General features: G+C 56.8%; 1 protein-coding gene across 2 annotated transcripts in view; it reads left to right on the plus strand.

Annotated features, from left to right (window-relative positions):
- SMYD1 (SET and MYND domain containing 1) overlaps nucleotides 1-21,446 on the plus strand; it is a 32,738-nt gene extending 11,292 nt beyond the window's left edge. The window contains exons 3-10 of one of the 2 annotated variants that reach the window (XM_054172240.1): nucleotides 1,396-1,609; nucleotides 4,359-4,489; nucleotides 6,570-6,608; nucleotides 9,766-9,958; nucleotides 16,181-16,273; nucleotides 16,441-16,604; nucleotides 18,465-18,633; nucleotides 21,083-21,446. In XM_054172240.1, coding sequence (XP_054028215.1) covers nucleotides 1,396-1,609; nucleotides 4,359-4,489; nucleotides 6,570-6,608; nucleotides 9,766-9,958; nucleotides 16,181-16,273; nucleotides 16,441-16,604; nucleotides 18,465-18,633; nucleotides 21,083-21,241 — 1,162 coding nt within the window. In that variant the 3' untranslated portion in view covers nucleotides 21,242-21,446. The remainder of the gene's footprint in view (nucleotides 1-1,395; nucleotides 1,610-4,358; nucleotides 4,490-6,569; nucleotides 6,609-9,765; nucleotides 9,959-16,180; nucleotides 16,274-16,440; nucleotides 16,605-18,464; nucleotides 18,634-21,082) is intronic. The other variant, XM_054172241.1, reaches the window with a different exon arrangement.

The following is a 21,446-nucleotide window of genomic DNA, read 5'->3' on the forward strand; positions in this document are numbered from 1 at the left end:
CACGGCACGGCACGGCCTGCCGGGCGGGCGGGGGGCAGGGAGCGGGGCGTTGGAGGTGGGATGTGGTTTGGGAAAGAGCAGGAGCATCCCTGAGCTGAGGGAATGGGGAGCTGCAGGTCGTGCAGGGTGCGCAGGGCTTCTGCTTCTGCACTTCCTCTGGTGTGGGAACCCAAACCCTTTGCTGCAGCTGAATGGGATGAGGCCAACCTGCCCGGGGGGCTTAGGAGGGGCAGGAAAACGGGAAGTAGGTAGAAAAGCAGCAGAGGAGGTGGTCTCTTCTCCACTCTGTCTACAGGATATATTGGATTGGTAGCCTAGCTCCATCATGAGAAAAGAGAGCAATCTGCAGGGAAAGGAAAAGGCTGCAGGCTGGGCAGTAAGGCTCTGGGGCGCTTCCCCAGATGAGAACTTCGTTGCCAGGGCAAACCTCTGCATCTCCCTTTCCCTCTAAAGCCCAGGGATGGTGGCCAGCCCTCTGCTGGCTGGTGCTGAGCCTGTCTCGGTCTGTCTGTCTACACACATCTCCCACCCATGAAATGAGTGCTGATGCTCCCTCCGTCCCTCTCGCTGCCATGGGTACTGCAGGGGCTGCCAGCTGGGCTCTGTGCTGCCCAGGCTGCCATGGGTGCTGCAGGGGCTGCCAGCTGGGCTCTGTGCTGCCCAGGCTGCCATGGGTGCTGCAGGGGCTGCCAGCTGGGCTCTGTGCTGCCCAGGCTGCCATGGGTGGTGCAGGGGCTGCCAGCTGGGCTCTGTGCTGCCCAGGCTGCCATGGGTGCTGCAGGGGCTGCCAGCTGGGCTCTGTGCTGCCCAGGCTGCCATGGGTGCTGCAGGGGCTGCCAGCTGGGCTCTGTGCTGCCCAGGCTGCCATGGGTGCTGCAGGGGCTGCCAGCTGGGCTCTGTGCTGCCCAGGCTGCCATGGGTGCTGCAGGGGCTGCCAGCTGGGCTCTGTGCTGCCCAGGCTGCCATGGGTGCTGCAGGGGCTGCCAGCTGGGCTCTATGCTGCCCAGGCTGCCATGGGTGCTGCAGGGGCTGCCAGCTGGGCTCTGTGCTGCCCAGGCTGCCATGGGTGCTGCAGGGGCTGCCAGCTGGGCTCTGTGCTGCCCAGGCTGCCATGGGTGCTGCAGGGGCTGCCAGCTGGGCTCTGTGCTGCCCAGGCTGCCATGGGTGCTGCAGGGGCTGCCAGCTGGGCTCTGTGCTGCCCAGGCTGCCATGGGTGCTGCAGGGGCTGCCAGCTGGGCTCTGTGCTGCCCAGGCTGCCATGGGTGCTGCAGGGGCTGCCAGCTGGGCTCTGTGCTGCCCAGGCTGCCATGGGTGCTGCAGGGGCTGCCAGCTGGGCTCTGTGCTGCCCAGGCTGCCATGGGTGCTGCAGGGGCTGCCAGCTGGGCTCTCTTGCAGGCTGGCTGCCCGCATCCTCTGGAGGCTGGAGAGGGAAGGCAGTGGGCTGGCAGAGGGCTGCCTGGTCTCCATCGACGACCTGCAGAACCATGTGGAGAGCTTCAGCGAGGAGGAGAAGAAGGAGCTGCGTGTGGATGTGGAGAGCTTCCTGGAGTTCTGGCCACCCCAGAGCCAGCAGTTTGGCATCCAGTTCATCTCCCACATATTTGGAGTGGTATGCTGGGGGGGGCTGGGATGGGGGGGCTGATTCCAGCGCCAGCTTCCTGGAGGCAATCCCCAACCAGCCCGAGCTGAGCATGGGGGGAGGCCACAGCAGCCCAGGCAGCTTGAGCAGAGCTTCTGTGCAGGCACTGGGAACTGAGGCAGGGCAAGGGCAAGGTCTGGAACCTGTTGTCTGGCTAAACATGCAGCAAGAGGCTCTCTGGGCCATGGGTGCTGCACTCTTAGCCAGGTCTCACTGGGCCTCTCTCTGCCTCTGGCAGAGATGAGTAAACCAGTTGAAATGTGGTTTTCAGTGAGCATTCCTAGATTCCTAGAATGGTTTGGGTTGGAAGGGACCTCAAAGCTCATCCAGTTCCAGCCCCCTGCCATGGGCAGGGACACCTCCCACCAGCACAGGCTGCTCAAGGCCTCATCCATCCTGGCCATGAACACCTCCAAGGAGGAGGCAGCCACAGCCTCCCTGGGCAACCTGTGCCAGAGTCTCCCCACCCTCACTGCCAAGAATTTCTCCCTCATCTCCAGTCTCAATCTGTCCTCTCCCAGCTCAAAGCCAGTGTCTCTTGTTCTGTCACTCTCAGCCCTTGTCACAAGTCCCTCCCCAGCTCTCCTGGAGCCCTTCAGGTACTGGAAGGCTGCTCTGAGGGCTCTCTGGAGCCTTCTCTTCTCCAGGCTGAACAACCCCAACAGTCCCAGCCTGTCCTCTTAGGGGAGGTTCTGCAGCCCTCTGATCATCTTCACGGCCTCCTCTGGACCCTCTCCAACAGTTCCATGACCTTCTTGTGCTGGGGACCCCAGAACATACATAGAAGGATTTGTGTGTTACATTTGGATGGATCAGAACTGGTTAGTCAATGCATGATATATACACATGTATATACATGTATATAGAATGCAATACCAGGTCCAATACACCAACCAGATTTGATAACATCCACTGCTTTCTCATTAACCACACATTTTATTCTCAGTAGGGAAGGAAACTCCAGGAGCCAGCTGAGGCTGAGCTGCTCCAGGCCCCCAGCCCCAGTACAGGTCAGTCCATCCCAGGCTGCAGTGCCCCCTCAGCCAGTAGCACTGCCCTAGGGGCCAGGGGGAGCTGAGGGCAGATGCACAATCTGCTGTAGCTGATGTGGTGGAGAAGTTTGCTTTGCCAGCCCTGGAGCAGAGAAGGGACAGAGCATCCTGTGGCACCCACCCCCCAAAGACAATCCAGTCCAGGGGGTGCAGAGACCTGTGTGCTAGTGACTGGCATGGTTTGTCCATGCAGAAGTAAGGGAGTACAGACAAAGTACAGAATCAGTTATGAAAGGAACCAAAACTATTACCAGAGTGAGCTAATGAACAGCTGACTTAATTCTCCTTTGGTATAGCCAATTGCATTTCCCCTTTGCAAATACTTCCTTTGGCTATGTTTGGAACTGAAACCTGCTCTGCTCCTATGTGGTAATAATGTACCAGAGAGGAACTCAGAATCCAGGCTTGGTCCTGTCCTGCAGAAGCAGTCACCCTGGGCACTGTCTGGGACTCCTAACAACCTGCAGTGAGTGATTGTTGTCAGCTGGGACTATCCAGCAACGGTGAGCAGGCTGAATGCAGCTCTCGAGCTTCATTTCTAACTGGCACCTGCAGGAACTTTGCTTTCTGCCTATGCTCTGCTGGGATTGCCTCCAATTCACTGTCCTGCGACCTTCTTCTGAATTGCTTGCAGGAAGCAAATACAAGCAAACCAGTCCCTGGTCAACCCAGCTTTATTTCAGCCATCCCAGGTGCAGCAGCTGCTGTGCAGCATTTCCTCAGCTCTGCTCTGCTCGAGTCCTGCATTGCTTCTCTTCTGCTGTTGTATCCCAGCTACAGTTCTTGTTTCTGCAATGACCTTCTGCAATGGTCAGGCTGGAGAGCTGCCCTCAGCAAGGGCAAGTCTAGAGTACTGCACTTGGGGAGCAGCAACCCCATGTGTCAGTACAGGTGAGGGGAAAGCAGCCCTGTTGGACTACAGGAGCCAACAATGAGACCTTGTGGACAGGAATCCCAATGGCTCCCTGGGGCCCACCAAGAAGAGTGTGCCCAGCAAGCTGAGGGGGGTTCTTCTCCCCCTCTGCTCTGTCCTAGTGAGACCTCATCTACAGTACTGGGTCCAATTCTGGGCTCCCAGTTCAAGAAGGACAAGGAACTGCTGGAGAGAGTCCAGGAGAGAGCCAGCAGGCTGCTGAGGGGACTGGAACATCTGCCTTGCAAGGAGAGCCTGGGAGACCTGGGGCTCTTTGGCCTGGAGAGGAGCAGCTTGGGAGGGGTTCTCAGCAATGCTTCTAAACAGCTAAAGGGCAGTGTCAGGAGGCTGGAGCCAGGCTCCTCTCAGTGGTGCCCAGTGACAGGACAAGGGACAAAGGGCACAAAAGGAGCCCAGGAGGTTCCATGCAAACATAAGGAAAAACTGTGAGGGTGCTGAGCCCTGGAGCAGGCTGCCCAGAAGGGGTTGTGGAGTCTCCTCCTCTGCAGCCATTCAAAAGCTGCCTGGACACTGATCCTGTGTGATTTATTCCAGGTGATCCTGCTCTGGCAGGGGGTTGGACTGGAGGATCTTCTGAGGTGCCTTCCAAGCCTCACCATCTGTGATTCTGTGCTCTTGCAGGCAGCTCTGTCTCCCTACAGCTTGTGGGGATGCTGCTTCTGGAGCATTGGTGGCAACTGAGTTCAGCTTTTGTCTCCTTTAATGCTTCTTCCTGCCTGTGTTTTGGGACTAGATCAGCTGCAATGGCTTTACCCTCAGTGACCAGAGAGGACTGCAGGCTGTTGGTGTGGGAATCTTCCCCAACCTGTGCCAGGCTAACCACGACTGCTGGCCCAACTGCACTGTCATCTTCAACAACGGCAAGTGAGTGAAGGATGCATCCAAACAGGCAGCTCAGCAGCCTCTGCTACCCCCACACTTCCAGATCCCTGCCCCAGAAACCTGCTCACTCTGCTTCTCTAGCTCAGAACACAGGTATCAGGACTCTCTACAGAGGAACTGTGTCCTCTCTCATTGTTCTTGCTTCAAAAACTATTACTTGGTGCACTAAACAAACACTCAGTGTCTGACCCCAAACCTGCTGCACCACCAAGGAGCTGTTTCCTGTTTTCTGTGAGTTTTGAAAGCAGGCTCAGAGCAGGTGGATAAAGGTCTAAGCAGCTGCCTGCATCACCCCTCCCATCCATGCCTTCTGGTACACAGCCTGGGAACAGTCACAGTTCATAACCATTGCACCAAGTCCACAGCCCAAGGGCTTTCCACAAGCACAGCTTGGATTCAGCTGTGGATTGTCCTCTGCTGCTGTGTTTGTGACCACCCTGGCACAGCTCCTCTCAGGGAGTGCCAGCCCCACTAGATGCTGATTAACCCTTAGTGACAACTCGGACTGTCACCTACAAACCCAGGCAGGTGATGGCCTAAGCCACTGGGCATTGCCCATTCCCAGCCAAGTCCTGTAAGAACTGGTGCCAGTGACAGCACAAGGCACAACAGGGACAAGCTGGAAGCCAGGAGGTTCCACCTCAACAGGAGGAGAAACTTCTCTGGTGTGAGACTGCTGGAGGCCTGGAGCAGGCTGCCCAGAGAGGCTGTGGAGTCTCCTCTGGAGCCTTCCCAGTCCCACCTGGATGTGTTCTGTGTGCCCTGCCCTGGGTGCCCTGCTCTGGCAGGGGGTTGGGCTGGGTCAGCTCTGGAGGTCCTCTCCAGCCTCTAACATTCTGTAGTAATCTGTGATAAAAGAAAACTTCTGCAGGACACTTGGGGTAGAAAGAGATGAAGCAGGAAGTGCAGGGATGCTTCAGCAGCAGAGGGAGTGGAGGCTGCTGCAACCAGCCAGCAGTGGGGATGCTCTGCCCTCTGCAGTGGGGGGGATGCTCTGCCCTCTGCAGTGGGGGGGATGCTCTGCCCTCTGCAGTGGGGGGGATGCTCTGCCCTCTGCAGTGGGGGGGATGCTCTGCCCTCTGCAGTGGGGGGGATGCTCTGCCCTCTGCAGTGGGGGGGATGCTCTGCCCTCTGCAGTGTGGGGGATGCTCTGCCCTCTGCAGTGTGGGGGATGCTCTGCCCTCCCAGCCTCAAGAGGTGGAAACTGCTGCTGATCCTGCAAGTTGCATCATGTGCAAGACATCAGCTGGGAAGCTGCTTGCCTCACACTGCACAGCCACAGTATTTCATCTCCATTTTCCATATTCACCAAACTTTAGTGGTGTAAGGTACCCCAGTCCTCTCCCCTTCTGTAACTAACATTGCTTGAGGCCTGCAGTTATCCCTGCTGGGTTTGCCTGCTAAGCTGTGCCAGTGTTTGTCAAGCAGCTGATAAGGAGCAAAGAGGAAATGAAACTGCTTTAGAGTGATTACCTTGGAGAGCAGCAGGGGCTGACCCAAAGTCAGATTGGAGTCTGTGCTCTGCTATCCAATTGCTCTGCATCAGATCTGTGATGGAATGATGGAAAGCTCCCCAACCAGCCTGGGAAGTGGAGAAGGTAACCAGCAGTGATAGCAAGCCTCAAGTCTGAGTTTGTGGGTGGTAAGTAGTGGAAGGGCATTTTGTTGTTGCCTGGCAGCAGCTCGAACCTCCCACATGTATCCTGCCCCTGACTTTGCCCCTGAGCAGCTGGTTATTGGCCTGATAAAAGTCTGGGGAGGTTTCTTCTCTTGCTATGGAAGCTGGTGAGCCTCTGTTGTGGGGACTCTGCTCTCTACCAGCGCTCGAGGCACAGTGTTGGACTTGAGGACCCATCCCAGAGAGCAGAGCCCTTGTTGCTGGTATCCCAGGCTGATGTCCGTCCCAGGCTGTGTTTGATGGCCAAAGCAAAGCTCTCACACAGGAGCCAGGCAGAGGGAAGGCCCTTGCCTCCCAGCAGGACCATGCCCTGCCCCCTGTGCCCATCTGTTTGTTGTTGTACTTCTACCTGTGTAAACTGCAGATGTTTGTTTTGTCTTTCAGTCATGAGGCTGTAAGGTCAATGTTCCACACACAGATGAGGTGGGTTGGTCTTGAAAGCATCCTTCTCCCCTCTTGCCCTCTTCCCCTCATGCCCCTTGTTTAATGGAAAAACAACCCAAGGGGCTCCCTCTGTTTGCAGAAAACTTCACTTTCCCCCCTTGCCAAAGTTCCCCTCCTGCCCTGTCTAAAGCCCCACTAAACCCAAACCTCACTTAACTCTGCACTTTGTAGCACCTTAAATCAGTAGTTGTAATCCTCTGACTGTCTGCCCTCAGCCAAGCCCTTCTCTGCCTTCCCACCCTCTCCTTTGGCTTCTTCCCTGTCAGTATTCCCCCTTTTCACATCTCATTTCTCCTCCCCTGATTATGGCAAGAGCATGAAAGTCACCACAAGGTCTTGCTAAGCTTAGACAGCCCAAAATAAACCCCATGGTCGTCGGGGGATGAGCAATGAGTGTGTTACTGACATACTAAAGAGCTGACTCTCCTCTGCCACCAGTCCTGCCTGCTGAGCGCCTGCAGCAGCAGCACAGGAGCTGAAGGCTTCATCCTCTTTGTATCATAACACCTGATGAATGTTTTACCTTTTCATGATGCCACTGCTGCCTGATCCAAAGGCAGAAATCATGCAAACAGATGCTGACCCCCCCCAGCTCTCTGCACAGCTGACTGTGCTTGGTGTGCTACAGCCAGCCCTGCTAAAGGGACTCTCTTGTCTTCAAATGTGCATTTCAAGCAAGCACAGGTCAGATGTGAGGTGCTCCTCTTCACCACTGGCACTTCCTGGGTGCCTTACAGACAGGACCATTAAAGGGGACAAAAGAGCTTCAGTTCTGATGAGAGTTGCTATTTTGGGGCAGGTTGAGTTCTGGCTGTCAGGCTCTATGTCTTTCAAGGTCCTGGGTGCTGGGGCAGACAATGGGGAAAGAAGCTGGCAGCTGGCAGTGTCTCTTTAAGTACAGCATTTCAGCTATGCCATGTGTTCCCAGGCTTATCCCCAACAATGCCCTCCACACAAGGCCTGGGTGCTTAAAATATACCTGTGGTGCTTAGGCTCTCAGGGGCATCAGAAAAGTCAGGGGCTTGGGTTTGCTGCTGTGGTTGCATGACTCTAACAAGGATCCTGTGAAGTGTGAACAGGAATGTCTCTGTGTCAACCATTCCTAAGGGAATTGCTCTTTCCAGGCACACTCTCCTGGAGTGAGGCTTGCACCCTCTCTTGGCTGGCACGTCCCCGTGGCTGTACCACAGCTAACAGCTGCCCTTTGTGCCCATGGCATGTGCAGTGATCACTTCTGTATGCAACGTGCTGCTGATGTTGTGTAACACCCAGGGATGGTCAAGGCCAGCCCTGGACAGTAGTTTCCACAGCAGCTTTAGCACAGATGAAAGGCTCTGAGCTGTGCCCTTGGTGCTGAGTTTGTGGTAGGAGTTCTAGGGGAGTTAGAATGCCTGCAGGACTGGATTCACACACACAAAGTCTTGTCCTCCTCGTAAGGCTTATTGTTAAGTGCACCTCCTGAGGCCTTTGGGTTCTATGCCACCTGTGCCTTTGGTGCCCATCACTGGGTCCATCCTAAACCCACTGTGTTCAGGTGGGAGCCAGGAGGTGTCCCCAGGCCCACCTTGTAGAAGGGGTGTACAGCAATCATGCTGCTGAGCTCAGCAGAGCCATCCAGGCAGGCTGCTCGTGGGCAGGGAGCCCCAGCAGTGAGGTAGCAGGCAGCAGGGTGACAAAAGGGCAGCAGGGTGACAAAGGGCAGCAGGGTGACAAAGGGCAGCAGGGTGACAAAGGGCAGCAGGGTGACAAGGGCAGCAGGGTGACAAAGGGCAGCAGGGTGACAAGGGCAGCAGGGTGACAAGGACAGCAAGGTGGGAGCTCAGAAAGAAGGACTAGCCCCACTTTGCTGACTAGTACCTTTGGCTTCCTGCAGACCTGTGCTTAACCAACCAACTGCTCTGAGCACAGAGCCCAAGGCCAGAGGTCTCAGGGGCAGGGAATGAATTCTAACCATGAGCAGAGTCACTGGCAGGTGGGGATAGGTGGGCAGAGAAACATCACCTCACAGCTGGTGTTTGATGGAACTTTTGCCTTCTCTGGCCAAGTTCTTCAGCCAGTTGTGTTCCTTCAGCCTATGCAACTGGAAGATGGCCCAGGGTAGCTGGGAGAATAGGATAGGATAGGATAGGATAGGATAGGATAGGATAGGATAGGATAGGATAGAATAAAATAAACCAGGTTGGAAGAGACCTTCAAGATCACCATGTCCAACCCATCAACCAATCCAACACCACCTCATCAACTAACCCATGGCACCAAGCACCCCATCAAGTCTCCTGAACACCTCCAGTGCTGGTGACTCCACCACCTCCCCGGGCAGGGTAACAGGGAGATGGCTCAGGGTAACTGGGAGCTGAAGTGAAACATCAAGGGAATAGTTCTGAGTGTTATTTGAAGACCCCTTGCAGGGAAGGCCATGCCAGAAAGGCAGGGACCTGGCTCTCCAAAAGCCTGCTGTTAAGCATGTGCTGGGGACTGTGGTTTAGCAACAGGGACATGCAGTTTCCTTTTGCTTAATATTAGCACTATCAGACCCAGAGGGCTGTAGAACAAGCAGACAGTTCCCAGAGAGCTGTTTCTAGGCCTTCATGAACAGGCTGAGGGCATCTCCTGCCCAGCAACCAGAGGGAATGTGCCTTCACTTTTCACAGTGAAAATGATACTGAAAGCAGATGGCTCAGAGCTGGGAGCCTAGCCAGGGGGGGTGGGTAGCATGCAAAGCAGTACCTAAAAAAAGCCCCAGAGGTGAAGCTCAGCATTGTGCAAGGCTCCTGGGGTAGCCCTGGTCCCAGAGCTTTCCTCTGCTGAAATCCCCTGCACATAAGAATAGGTCTAGGTGCAGCCCCCACCTGGGTAAAGCAGTGGAGCTGTAATCTGGTGGTAGTTGTGACCCATAAGTATCCTTGCCAGGGGGTCACAGAGGGGCAGGAGAAGCCAGTGTGGCCATGGTGTTACCCTGTGCTCAGTCAACTGTCTGCACACTGCCTCCTTGAAGAGCCACAGCAGTAGCTCAGGGCAGAGGCTCAGCGCTGCCAGCCAGGGCGGCTCCCAGGCCTCGTCCCTGACGACGGCTCTGCGGCTGCCCCTCTGCTGCTGCTGCTTCTCCAAGCCCACCTCTTGTCTCCTTTGCTCCCAGGATCGAGCTGAGGGCACTGAGCAAGATTTCTGCAGGGGAGGAGCTGAGTGTTTCCTACGTGGACTTCCTGAGCCTGAGCGAGGAGCGGCGCCGGCAGCTGCGGAAGCAGTACTACTTCGACTGCACCTGCGAGCACTGCCAGAAGCGCATCAAGGACGACCTGATGCTGGCAGTGAAGGCAGGGGAAAGCAAGGTATGGGATGGCCTGCAGTGTCCAACACCAGAGGTGACTGTGTCTCCCCCATCAGGGCCTCTGTGTGTGTCTCTGTGAGGGTGGCTCCTCAGCTGAGGGACACTCAACAGAAGCAGCCAGGATTTGGCAGAAGCCTGCCCAGTGCCCTGTAACAAATGAGAGCACAACACCAACCTGAGCCCACCTTGCAAGGCCAGCTAACAGGATCACAGAAGCACAGAATGGGAGGGGTTGGAAGGGACCTCCAGAGCTCACCCAGTCCAAGCCCCTGCCAGAGCAGGGCACCCAGAGCAGGGCACACAGAACACATCTGGGGGGGTTGGGAAGGCTCCAGAGCAGGAGACTCCACAGCCTCTCTGGGCAGCCTGCTCCAGGCTCCAGCAGCCTCACAGGAACAAAGTTTTTCCTTATGTTTAACCCCTGTTAGGCAACACAAGGACAGGTTTTCATTTCAAAAAGCCCACAGAAGTTGCCTTGGACTCCAACCTAAAAGTTCATCACCAGGCAGAATGGGAAAATAGAGGAAAATTAGGTCTAGAGCTGAGCCAGCTGCTGCTGGTCAGGGAGCTTGGGAATTGAAAGGGAGTCAAAAGCTTTGGATAGCAGAAAGGAAAACATATTGCAGGTGAAAGTGTTCAGGGTCTGTCTGTACATGAGGAAAAGCTGCTCTGGTGTGAGGCTGCTGGAGCCCTGGAGCAGGCTGCCCAGAGAGGTGATGGAGTCTCCTCTGGAGACATTCTAAACCCATCTGGGTGTGGTCCTGGGCAACCTGCTAAAGGCAAACCTGCATCAGCAGGGAGGTTGGATTAGATTACCTGCAGAGGTCCCTTGCAACCCCAACCAGTCTGGGTGAGGTCCTTGGTGACAGGACTGACCTGTGCTGCGTGGTCTGGAGCACATGGACCATCACAGCATTCTGCAAGGGCTCAGGTTGGGGGTTACCTCAGGCACCATCTACTCCAACCCTCCCTGCCTTGGGCAGAGACACCTCTCAACTAGATTTGGCTGCTCCAGGCCTCATCCAGCCTGGCCTTCAACACCTCCAGGCAGGAGGCAGCCACAGCCTCTCTGGGCAGCCTGTGCCAGAGTCTCCCCAGCCCCACCGCCAAGCATTTCTTCCTCATCTCCAGTCTCAATCTCTCCTCTCCCAGCTCAAAGCCATCATCCTGGCACTCTCAGCCCTTGTCAAAAGTCCCTCCCCAGCTCTCCTGGAGCCTTTCAGGTACTGGAAGGCTGCTCTGAGGTCTCCCTGGAGCCTTCTCTTCTCCAGGCTGAACAGCCCCAACTCTCCCAGCCTGTCCTCACAGGGGAGGTTCTGCAGCCTCTGATCATCTTGGTGGCCTCCTCCTGTGACTTGTCTCATGTAGTCTGGGGATTGCTGAGTCTGAGGCTGTCCTTGAGAAGGACTTCTGTGATGCTCTGTGGCACACTGTGGGCAGACCTGCACCTTTGGGTGTGAGGTGCCTGTGCAGGAGCAGCCTGCAGCTGTGCCAGGTGCATGACTTCAGATGCTCCAACTGCCCTCCATGCACAGCCAAGGTGTGCAGCCTGAGCTCACCTGTGGAGCAGGCTGGTGCCCATGCCATGTGCTGAGCTCAGGTCCTCTCACAGCTGCATGGAAAAGCTCTGCCAACACCCAGCAGATGCTCAGCTTGTCTGCTTGGCCACCACTCTGACCTCCTGCCCTTCACCCCTGCCAGCCAGCAGCAAAGTTCCCCTTGTTTACATCCACAGCTGACTCTTGGCTCTCCTACATTGTGTAAAGCCTTTGACACTGTCCCACAGGAGCTCTTGGTCACTGCCTGCATAAGGAATTGGCTGGAGGGCTGCACTCAGAGGGTGACAGTCAGTGGCTCAGTGTCCAAATGGAGAGCAGTGACAAGTGGTGTCCCTCAGGGCTCTGTGCTGGGACCAGTGCTGGTTAACATCTTTGCCAGTGACACTGGGATGGAGGCACCCTCAGCAAGTCTGTGGATGACACCAAGCTGTGTGGTGTGGCTGACAGCTGGAGGGAAGGGATCCCTCCAGAGGGACCTGGGCAGGCTGCAGAGCTGAGCCCAAGCCAATCTCATGAGGTTCAACAAGGCCAAGGGCAAGGTCCTGCAGCTGAGTAAGGGTAATCCAGGCTGGGTGAGGAGTGGCTCCAGAGCAGGCTGCAGGAGAAGGCCTTGGGGGGGTCAGGTGGTGACAAACTCCCCAGGAGCCAGCACTGGGCCCTGGCAGCCCAGAGCCAGCTGAGTGCTGAGCTGCAGCCAGAGCAGGGAGAGCAGCAGCACAGGGAGGGGATTCTGCCCCTCTGCTCTGCTCAGCCCCCACCTGCAGCACTGCCTCCAGCTCTGGGGCCCCCAGCACAAGAAGGACCTGGAGCTGCTGGAGAGAGTCCAGAGGAGGTCACCAAGGTGATCAGAGACTGGAGAACCTCCCCTGTGGGGCCAGGCTGGGAGATTTGGGGCTGCTCAGCCTGGAGAAGGCTCCAGGGAGACCTCAGAGCAGCCTTCCAGTACTTGAAAGGCTCCAGGAGAGCTGGGGAGGGACTTTGGACAAGGGCTGGGAGTGCCAGGATGAGGAACAATGGCTTTGAGCTGGGAGAGGAGAGATGGAGACTGGAGATGAGGAAGAAATGCTTGGCAGTGGGGCTGGGGAGACTCTGGCACAGGTTGCCCAGGGAGGCTGTGGCTGCCTCCTCCTTGGAGGTGTTCAGGGCCAGGCTGGATGAGGCCTTGAGCAGCCTGTGCTGGTGGGAGGTGTCCCTGCCCATGGCAGGGGGTTGGAGTAGGTGAGGTTTCAGGTCCCTTCCTACCTAACCCATTCTATGTTTCTGTGATTCTATGGACAGCTCTGCACTGCCCAGCAGATGCTCAGCTTGCCTGCTCAGCCATGGCTCTCACCTCCTGCCCTTCACCCCTGCCAAAGCTCTCTCTGTTTATGTTGACAGCAAGCTTTGGGCTCGTGGGAGAGGCAGGAGTGGGTTTTGATTAGAGAAAGGTGCTGTGGAAGTGCTGCTTGAAGTCCCTGTTCTGGGAGTCCTGTGGCTGTGCTGATCTCTTCTTCCCCTCCTGGCTCCTGCCTGCTGCTGGGGCTGGGTGTGTGGTGTCCCACCTGGAGCACAGGCCACAAGGGCAAAGGGTAGAAGCACAGAAACCATCAGAGGGCTAGAACTTCTCTTCTGTGAGCACAGGGTGAGGGAGCTGGAATTGTTCAGCCTGGAGGAGAGAAGGATTCTGGGAGACCTTACCTGTGGCTTCTCAGTACTTAAAGGGACCTCTAAGAGAGCTGGGGCCAGGCTTTGACAGGGCCTGTGGTGGCAGAACAAGGGGTGATGGTTTTAAACTAGAAGAGGAGAGACGTAGACTGTAGAAGGAGTTAATTTTTTCTGCTGTGGGTGGTGAGAGCCTGGCTCAGGGTGCCCAGAGGTGGTGGATGCCCCAGCCCTGGAGGCATGCCAGGCCAGGGACACGGTGTGACACAGCTGAAGGTGTCCCTGCTGACTGCAGGGGGATGGACTTGGTGACCTCTAAAGGTCCCTTCCAACCTAAAGTGTCCTAACTGAAGTTCACTTCCTTCCTTTCTCCCTCTTGTGCTGGGGGCCCATACCTGGCCCCAGCCCTGCCGGTGAGGTCTCCCCAGAGCAGAGCAGAGGGGCAGGATCCTCTCTCCAGCTCTGGCCACACTGCTTTGGATGCAGCCCAGGCTGCCCTTGGCCTCCTGTGCTGCCAGTGCCCATTGCTGGTTCCTGCCCAGCTTCTCCCCCCCCAGCACCCCCAAGGCCTTCTCTGCAGGGCTGCTCTCAATCTCCTCACCCCCAGCCTGGACTGATACTGAGGACTGCCCTGATCTAGGTGCAGGACCTTGCACTGTGCCTTATTGAACCTCATGAGGTTCTCCTCAGCCATTCTCCAGCCTGCACAGGTCCCTCTGGATGGCTCCATCCTCTCCTTCAGTCTTACCAGAAGTCTGCTTGACCAGGCATGGGAAGAGACACTGGGACAGTGCTGCAGCCCTGGCTCCCCTCACTGTGTCCTTCCAGCAATGCTGAGTTTCTGCTGATCCACACCCAGAGGCCCTGGGCTCATGGCTGCTCCCTATGGCATGTCTCCAGAGCAGGCTCTTCCTGCAAGCTCCTGGAGCCCTGTACTGGTGGGCTGATGTCAGATGCCAGGTTTCCAGGAGGGAAAGTCATGCCACATGGAATGGTTTGGAATGCAAGTTTCAAAGGCTCAGAGCAGCAGGAGGGGAAGGATGGGGCTGGGTATCACAGGGCTGTGCTTCAGCACTGCATGAAGGAAGGGCAGGCAGGTAGGCAGTGCTTTCCCAGGCAGATGTGTACCACATCTTCAAATGCATGGTGAGAGCCAAACTCCTCTGAGGTGTGTGACAAACCACATTGCACTCTCTGGGTGCAGCTGAAATCTGAGGCTGATCACTTTATGGTGTCTGGAGCTAAGGAGAGCCTTGTTCAGAGGGAGGAACTGTGGTGACCTTTCTGAGCCTCACTGCACCCAGCCCTCACTCAGGAGCCAAGGGCCCAGGCCCAGCCAGCATGGATTTAGGAAGGGCAGGTCCTGCCTGACCAACCTGATCTCCTTCCATGCCCAGGTGACTGCCTGGTGGCTGTGGGGCAGGCTGTGGATGTGGTCTGCCTGGACTGCAGCAAGGCCTTTGACACCGTCCCCCACAGCCAACTCCTGGCCAAGCTGTCAGCCCCTGGCTGGGACAGCAGCTCTCTGAGCTGGGTTAGGAACTGGCTGGAGGCTGAGCCCAGAGAGTGGTGGTGAATGGTGCCACAGCCAGCTGGCAGCCAGGCACCAGTGGTGTGCCCCAGGGATCAGGGCTGGGCCCCAGCCTGTTCAATATCTTTATTGATGATCTGGATGAGGGCATTGAGTCCATCAGCAGTGAGTTTGCAGATGACACCAAGCTGGGGGCAGGAGTTGATCTGTTAGAGGGTAGCAGAGCTCTGCAGAGGGACCTTGCCAGGCTGGGCAGATGGGCAGAGGCCAAGGGCAGGAGACTGAACACATCCAAGTGCCAGGTGCTGCACATTGGCCACAGCAACCCCAGGCAGTGCTACAGGCTGGGGTCAGAGTGGCTGAGAGCAGCCAGGCAGAGAGGGACCTGGGGGTGCTGGTCGATGGTAGGCTGAACATGAGCCTGCAGTGTGCCCAGGGGGCCAAGAAGGCCAATGGCATCCAGGCCTGCATCAGGAACAGTGTGGCCAGCAGGAGCAGGGAGGTCATTCTGCCCCTGTACACTGCACTGGTTAGGCCACACCTTGAGTCCTGTGTCCAGTTCTGGGCTCCTCAGGTCAAGAAGGACATTGAGAGACTTGAAGGTGTCCAGAGAAGGGCAACAAGGCTCAGGAGGGGTCTGGAGCACAGCCCTGGGAGGAGAGGCTGAGGGAGCTGGGGTTGCTTAGCCTGGAGAAGAGGAGGCTCAGGGGAGACCTCATTGCTCTCTCCAACTCCCTGCAGGGAGGTTGTAGTCAGGTTGGGGTTGGTCTCTTCTCCCAGGCACCCAGCAGCAGAACAAGAGGACACAGTCTCAAGCTGTGCCAGGGGAGGTTTAGGCTTGAGGTGAGGAAGAAGTTCTTCCCAGCAAGAGAGATTGGCCATTGGGATGTGCTGCCCAGGGAGGTGGTAGAGTCACCATCCCTGGAGGTGTTTAGGAAGAGCCTGGATGAGGCCCTTGGTGCCATGGTTTAGTTGATCAGATGGTGTTAGGTATTAGGTTGGACTTGATGATCTCTGAGGTCTTTTCCAAGCTGGTCAATGCTGTATTCTGTGTTTCTCCCAAGCAGCTGCCCTGGGAGCAGCTGACACCTGCCAGCCTGTGGCTTTCACAGGCTCCGTGGATGGAATCTTGGGAGAACTCCCAGCTGCAGGGCCAGTTCTGACCCTTTTCTGGTGGAGGGAAGTGGGGAGAAGAGTTGAGGAACCAAGTTCTGTATGCCAGATGTACCTGGCCACCACCCTGGGCAGCACCACTCTTGCTGAAGTCAGCAGGAGCTTCAGCTCCCAGCTTGGTGGTGGAGACCTTTCTGTCCCAGCCGCGGGCAGGTCTGAGAGGCACTCGGGGATGTAGAACCCGCAGGCGGTGTGGGAAGCAGCCCACTGAGCTGGTCTGGGTTCCCAGACTCTGGAACCAGCATCCCTTCAGCTAGGGTGTTTGGGCATGTGCCAGGCACTGCCTTTTCCTCACTGGTTTCCCTGACCTTGTCCCCAGCCCTCTGCAGAAGCAGTGAAGGAGGTGGTGCAGCTCTCCAAGGACACGCTGGAGAAGATCAACAAGGCCAGGATGGAAGGACTGTACCACGAGGTGAGCCCTTTGCAGCTTGCTGGGGGTGCACTGCCAGGGACAGCAGGGCCTGACCCCCTCTGCACTGCTGCTGGGAGGATCAAACAACCTCCCACTGCTGTCAGCTGAATAACTCTGTCTGCCTGGGGCTGACTTTGCTCTTCCTCTCCCTGCTTCCTCCGGTGCAGGTCGTGAAGCTGTGCCGGGAGTGCCTGAAGAAGCAGGAGGCAGTGCTGGGGGACACCAACATCTACCTCCTGAGGATCCTCAGCATTGCCTCTGAGGTGCTCTCCTACCTCCAGATGTTTGAGGAAGCAGCTGACTACGCCAAGAGGATGGTGGATGGCTACCTGTATGTCTGTGCCTTGTTTCTGGCAGCTCTCTGTGGTTATGCAATGCCAGGCAGTGTGCTACAGGAGTCCATTTGCTCCCATCAGTGCTGGCATTCAGACTGGGACCTGGTTGTATCACCAGACAGAGTTTGACCCCTTCTGGAATGCACAAGAGCTCCCAAACATCTTGTCAGTCACAGACAAAGTGGTTGGGTACATCTTTCCTTAGCTGTTTTGTTCTGTCCCAGCAGCATCTTAGGGCTGCCCTAGTAGCAAGACCCATCCTAGGTGCAGGACAGAGAGGCTGTCCTCACAGGAGATGTCCTGTTCCACTCTACCCTGCAGGCAGGAGAAGCTGCAGAGTAAAGAGTTGTTGAGAAGGTGCAGAGTAAACCATGGCAAATGGCTCCTGCTCAAGAGAGCAGAGAACCACGGAGTGGGAGGGGCTGGAAGGGACCTGCAGAGCTCACCCAGCCCAACCCCTGCCAGAGCAGGGCACCCAGGGCAGGGCACACAGGACACATCCAGGGGGGGCTGGGAAGGCTCCAGAGCAGGAGACTCCACAGCCTCTCTGGGCAGCCTGCTCCAGGCTCCAGCACCCTCACAGGGACAAAGTTCCCCTCCTGTTCCCCTGGCACCTCCTCTGCTCCAGCTTGCCCCCAGTGCCCCTTGTGCTGTCCTTGGCCATCCCTGAGCAGAGCCTGGCTCCAGCCCTGCACATCTTTATCCCAGCACTGAGGGCAGCCCTCAGGCTGCTCTGCTCCAAGCCCCAATCCCCAGCTCCCCTCACTCCTGATTAATCCATAGATTTTTGTCTGGGTAACTAACACAAGGTCTGTGGTAGAAGCTCAGTGAGCAGAAATGAATTGAGGCTTAGTTCACACAGATGCTGGGCAAAGCTCAGAGCCAAGCTGAAGCACTTCAGTACTGCTGAGGTTTTGCTGAGCATTCAAAAGAAACAAATCATTATTGCAAGGCAGTGGAAACCCTGGAGAAGAGAGAAAATCCCATTTCACCATCTCATTTAGCTCCCTGCTGAGCACATTGCTTGTCTTTTTTTGGCCAATTTCACCCCAAAAGGCCTGGGATGTTCTGTTCTTTTTCAGAGGGGTGGGAGAGTCACCTCCCTGGCTTGCAGGCCTGACAAGCCCCTTCCCATCCCAGCCCTGGCACTCAGCTAGTTGAATGACAGAGGGCATTGCCTGCCCTCCCTGTCCCTCTGCTTTCCAGTCCAGAAGGAGGGCTGCAGTACCTCCCCTCCCTGCTTTAAGGGCTGCCAGCTCCAGGTGCCAAGCAAGCCCTTCAGGGCAGGGTTTGGGTAAGTCCAAGCAGCCTCTAACTCTGCCTCAGTTCTGAAATAAGATGTAGAGGCCAGGTTTCATTTTTCCCACCTTGGGCAGTGACCATAGGAGAGTGATCTGAATCCCCAGAGGTAGGGATGTGTCTCCAGGGGCAGAGATGAACATTTCTGGAGCTTCTGGAGCCTGTTTCTCTGCTCCCTCTGACCTCAACCCACCACACCAAGACAGCAGTGGCCGTTGCAGCCTCAATTTAGGCACCGCACTGAATGTCTGAAGTTGAGTTGGTGCCATCTGGGCTGCAGGGTCAGATGTGCTAAATAACACAGTATGACAGAGCCTGGCATTCTCCAGCCCAGGTGGCCAGCTGTCCCTGCTCACAGGGTGCTCACCTTCGCTCACGACAGCTTGTGCCCTGCTCCCGGCCTTGTGCCACTCACGCCTGCCCCTGTCCGAGCCGGGCTGCCTGCTTCAGTGCGCTGAACACAGCAGCCTCTGGAGTGACCCATCTGCTCCCTGCCAGACACATCACCTCACTGGCAAAGAGCTCTCCTGGGCTGAAATTCTCCCCTGTTTTCCCAGGAAGCTCTATCACCCCAACAATGCCCAGCTGGGCATGGCGGTGATGCGGGCGGGGGTGACGCACTGGCACGCCGGGCTGATCGAAGCGGGGCACGGCCTCATCTGCAAAGCCTACGCCATCCTCCTCATCACCCACGGGCCTTCCCACCCCATCACCAAGGACCTGGAGGTAGGTGTCACCTCCTGTCTTGTCTCTGCAGTCTGTCTGCTTGAAACTGCTCTGTAAGAGCTGAGGGAGGTGTGGAGCACTGACTGCTTGCTGCTGGTGCTGAGGCATTCCCTAGGGATCACAGAATCACTGGGGGTGGAAAAGACCTCTAAGGTCACTGAGTCCAACTGGAACCCAACTACCATGACCACTAAACCATGTCTGAAGCACCACAGCTACGGCTTCTTGAACACCTCCAGGCATGGGGACTCCACCACCTCCCTGGGCAGCCTCTGCCAGTCCCTGACCACTCTGCAGCAAAGACATTTTTCCTGCTCTCCAACCTCAGCCTCCCCTGGCACAACTCCAGGCCAGTTCCTCTCCTTCCATCACCTGAGACTAGGCAGCAGAGCCCAACCCCCACCTCACTGCAGCCTCCTCTCAGGGAGCTGTAGAGAGCAGTGAGGTCTCCCTCAGCCTCCTCTTCACCACACTAAACACCCCCAGCTCCCTCAGCTGCTCCTCATACAACCTGCCCTCCAGCCCCCTCCCCAGCCTCACTGCTATTCTCTGGACACCCTCCAGCACCTCAATGTCTTTCCCATACTGTGGTGCCCAGAACTGAACCCAGAGCTCAAGCTGTGGCCTCACCAGTGCCCGGTACAGGGACACCATCATGCCCCTACTCCTGCTGGCCACACTGCTCTTGGTGCAGGCCAGGATGCTGGTGGTCTTCTTGGCCACCTGGGCACGCTCTGGCTCACGTTCAGCAGCTGTCAACTAGCACCCCCAGAGCCTTTTCCACTGGGCTGCTTTCCATTCACTCTGCCCCAAGTCTGGAGTGTTGCTTGGGGTTGTTGTGACCCAAGTGCAGGACCCAGCACTTGGCCTTGTTGAACCTCATCCCACTGAGCTCACCCCAGGGATCCAGCCTGGCCAGGTCCCTCTGCAGAGCCTCCCTACCCTCCAGCAGATCACCACTGCCACCCAACCTGGTGTCACCTGCAAACTGCCTCAATGCCCTCACCCAGCTCTCTGATAAAGATGTTAGAGCTGGTCCCAGTACCCTGCCCTGGGGAACACTGCTTTGGCACTGCTGTGCCCAAGGGCAGAGTTTCCCACTCTTCACACAGCCCAGTGGCTGCTCTGGGGTGGATGGCATCACGGTCTGACTGTGCTGACTCGACATGTGGTGGATGCTCCCACTTGACCAACTGGTCTTCTTTACTGGTGTCCATTCCTATTTTCCCCCTACCCCCAGTCCCTCTAAGCTGCATGGGGACTGGCAGCTGAATTGCCTAGCTTAGGGCTGAGAGCTGCAGGCCCCAGGGATTACAGCTGCTCATCTGTGATGGACTCTCTACAGCCAGGGGGGGGATCTGCCATTGCTGTAACTCACCTGAGCCGTTGGCTTTGAAGAACTCTCCTTTATTAACAACAAAAAAGTGCATGAGACCATGAAGGGAGGCTGGGGAGGGACTGATCAGAAGGGGCTGTGGGGACAGGCTGAGTGGTAATGGTTTGAAACTTGAGCAGGGCAGAGTTAGGTTGGACATGAGGAGGAAGTTCTGCACAGTGAGGCTGGGGAGACACTGGCACAGGCTGCCCAGGGATGGGGTTGAGGTTCTGTCCCTGGAGACATTCAGGATCAGCCTGGCTGTGTCCCTGGGCAGCCTGCTCTTGCTGCCTGTAGGGGCTTGGACAAGATGCCCTTGGAGGCTCCCTTCCAACCCACTGCAGTCTGTGACTCTGAATGAAAGCCCTTCCTGCTTAGTCCCCACTGCAGCAGAGCTTAACCTGTCTCAGTGTAGTTTCCTATCACCAGTACCTTGTACCTAAGGCCAACCTGGCTGCTGACTGCTTCCCTGTGCATGGCAGAGGCTGAGCCCAGCACCTCCATTTCCATATCTCCCTTCCCACCTGCTTAGGAGGGAAAGAATGGACACTGGCAGTTGCTTATCTCTGTGCTCCCAGCTCAAGGCCAAGGGTTTCAATCAACTCACAGGCAGGTCCAAAGGATTCCCTAAAATGTCTCCTGAGCCTCTGCTGGAGTGCAGCTCTGGGGGTGAGTGCTCCTGGCCAGTCCTGGGACGCAGGAGGTGCAGCTGTGGCATGGCTGAAAAGGGGCTGAGCATCGTTCTCCTCTGCTCTGCCTCCTCCTGCAGAGGAGGGAGCAGGCCAAGCTGTGGGTGGGAAATGCCCTCTGTACCTGTCTCTGCATGGCATCACCTCCAGGACCCGGGTCAGGTGTGGCAGAATGAGGCTCCCCAGCAGCCTGTGGGAGAGCTGAGTGCAGGAAGGGCCTCTTCACCTTCACAGCTCACAGGCAACCAGGTTGGAGCATACCTCTGTCCTGCTGAAGGGTCATCTAGGGCCAGCTGCATGCCATGCCATGGCCCAGGACAGTGCCCCATGTTTGCTGCCCTGGAGGTGCTCTGCCTGACAGGCTGTGCCCTGCTGTGCCCTGCAGGTCATGCGTGTCCAGACCGAGATGGAGCTGCGCATGTTCCAGCAGAACGAGTTCATGTACTACAAGATGAGGGAAGCTGCCCTCAAAAACCAAAAGATCCATGTCATGCCTGAGCCCAGCAATGAGACCTCACCAAGCCTCTTCCACAAGAAGGAATGAAGCCTGGCTTGACCCAAATCCATGCCTGTGGGATCGTGTTCCCAGCGTTAGGAATGCTGTGGCCTATCCTCAGCTCTTGTTTCCAGTGGCACCAGACTGACAGCAGGGACCTGCTAGGAGAGAGTCCTGAAAGCTCTGCTGGGGCTGCAAAGCAGAAGGGATCCTGGCAGAGACAACATCCTTTTTTTCCACCACTAGCATTAAA

The sequence above is a fragment of the Dryobates pubescens genome, chromosome 23 (genome assembly GCF_014839835.1).
Source record: "Dryobates pubescens isolate bDryPub1 chromosome 23, bDryPub1.pri, whole genome shotgun sequence".
NCBI classification, from domain to species: domain Eukaryota; kingdom Metazoa; phylum Chordata; class Aves; order Piciformes; family Picidae; genus Dryobates; species Dryobates pubescens.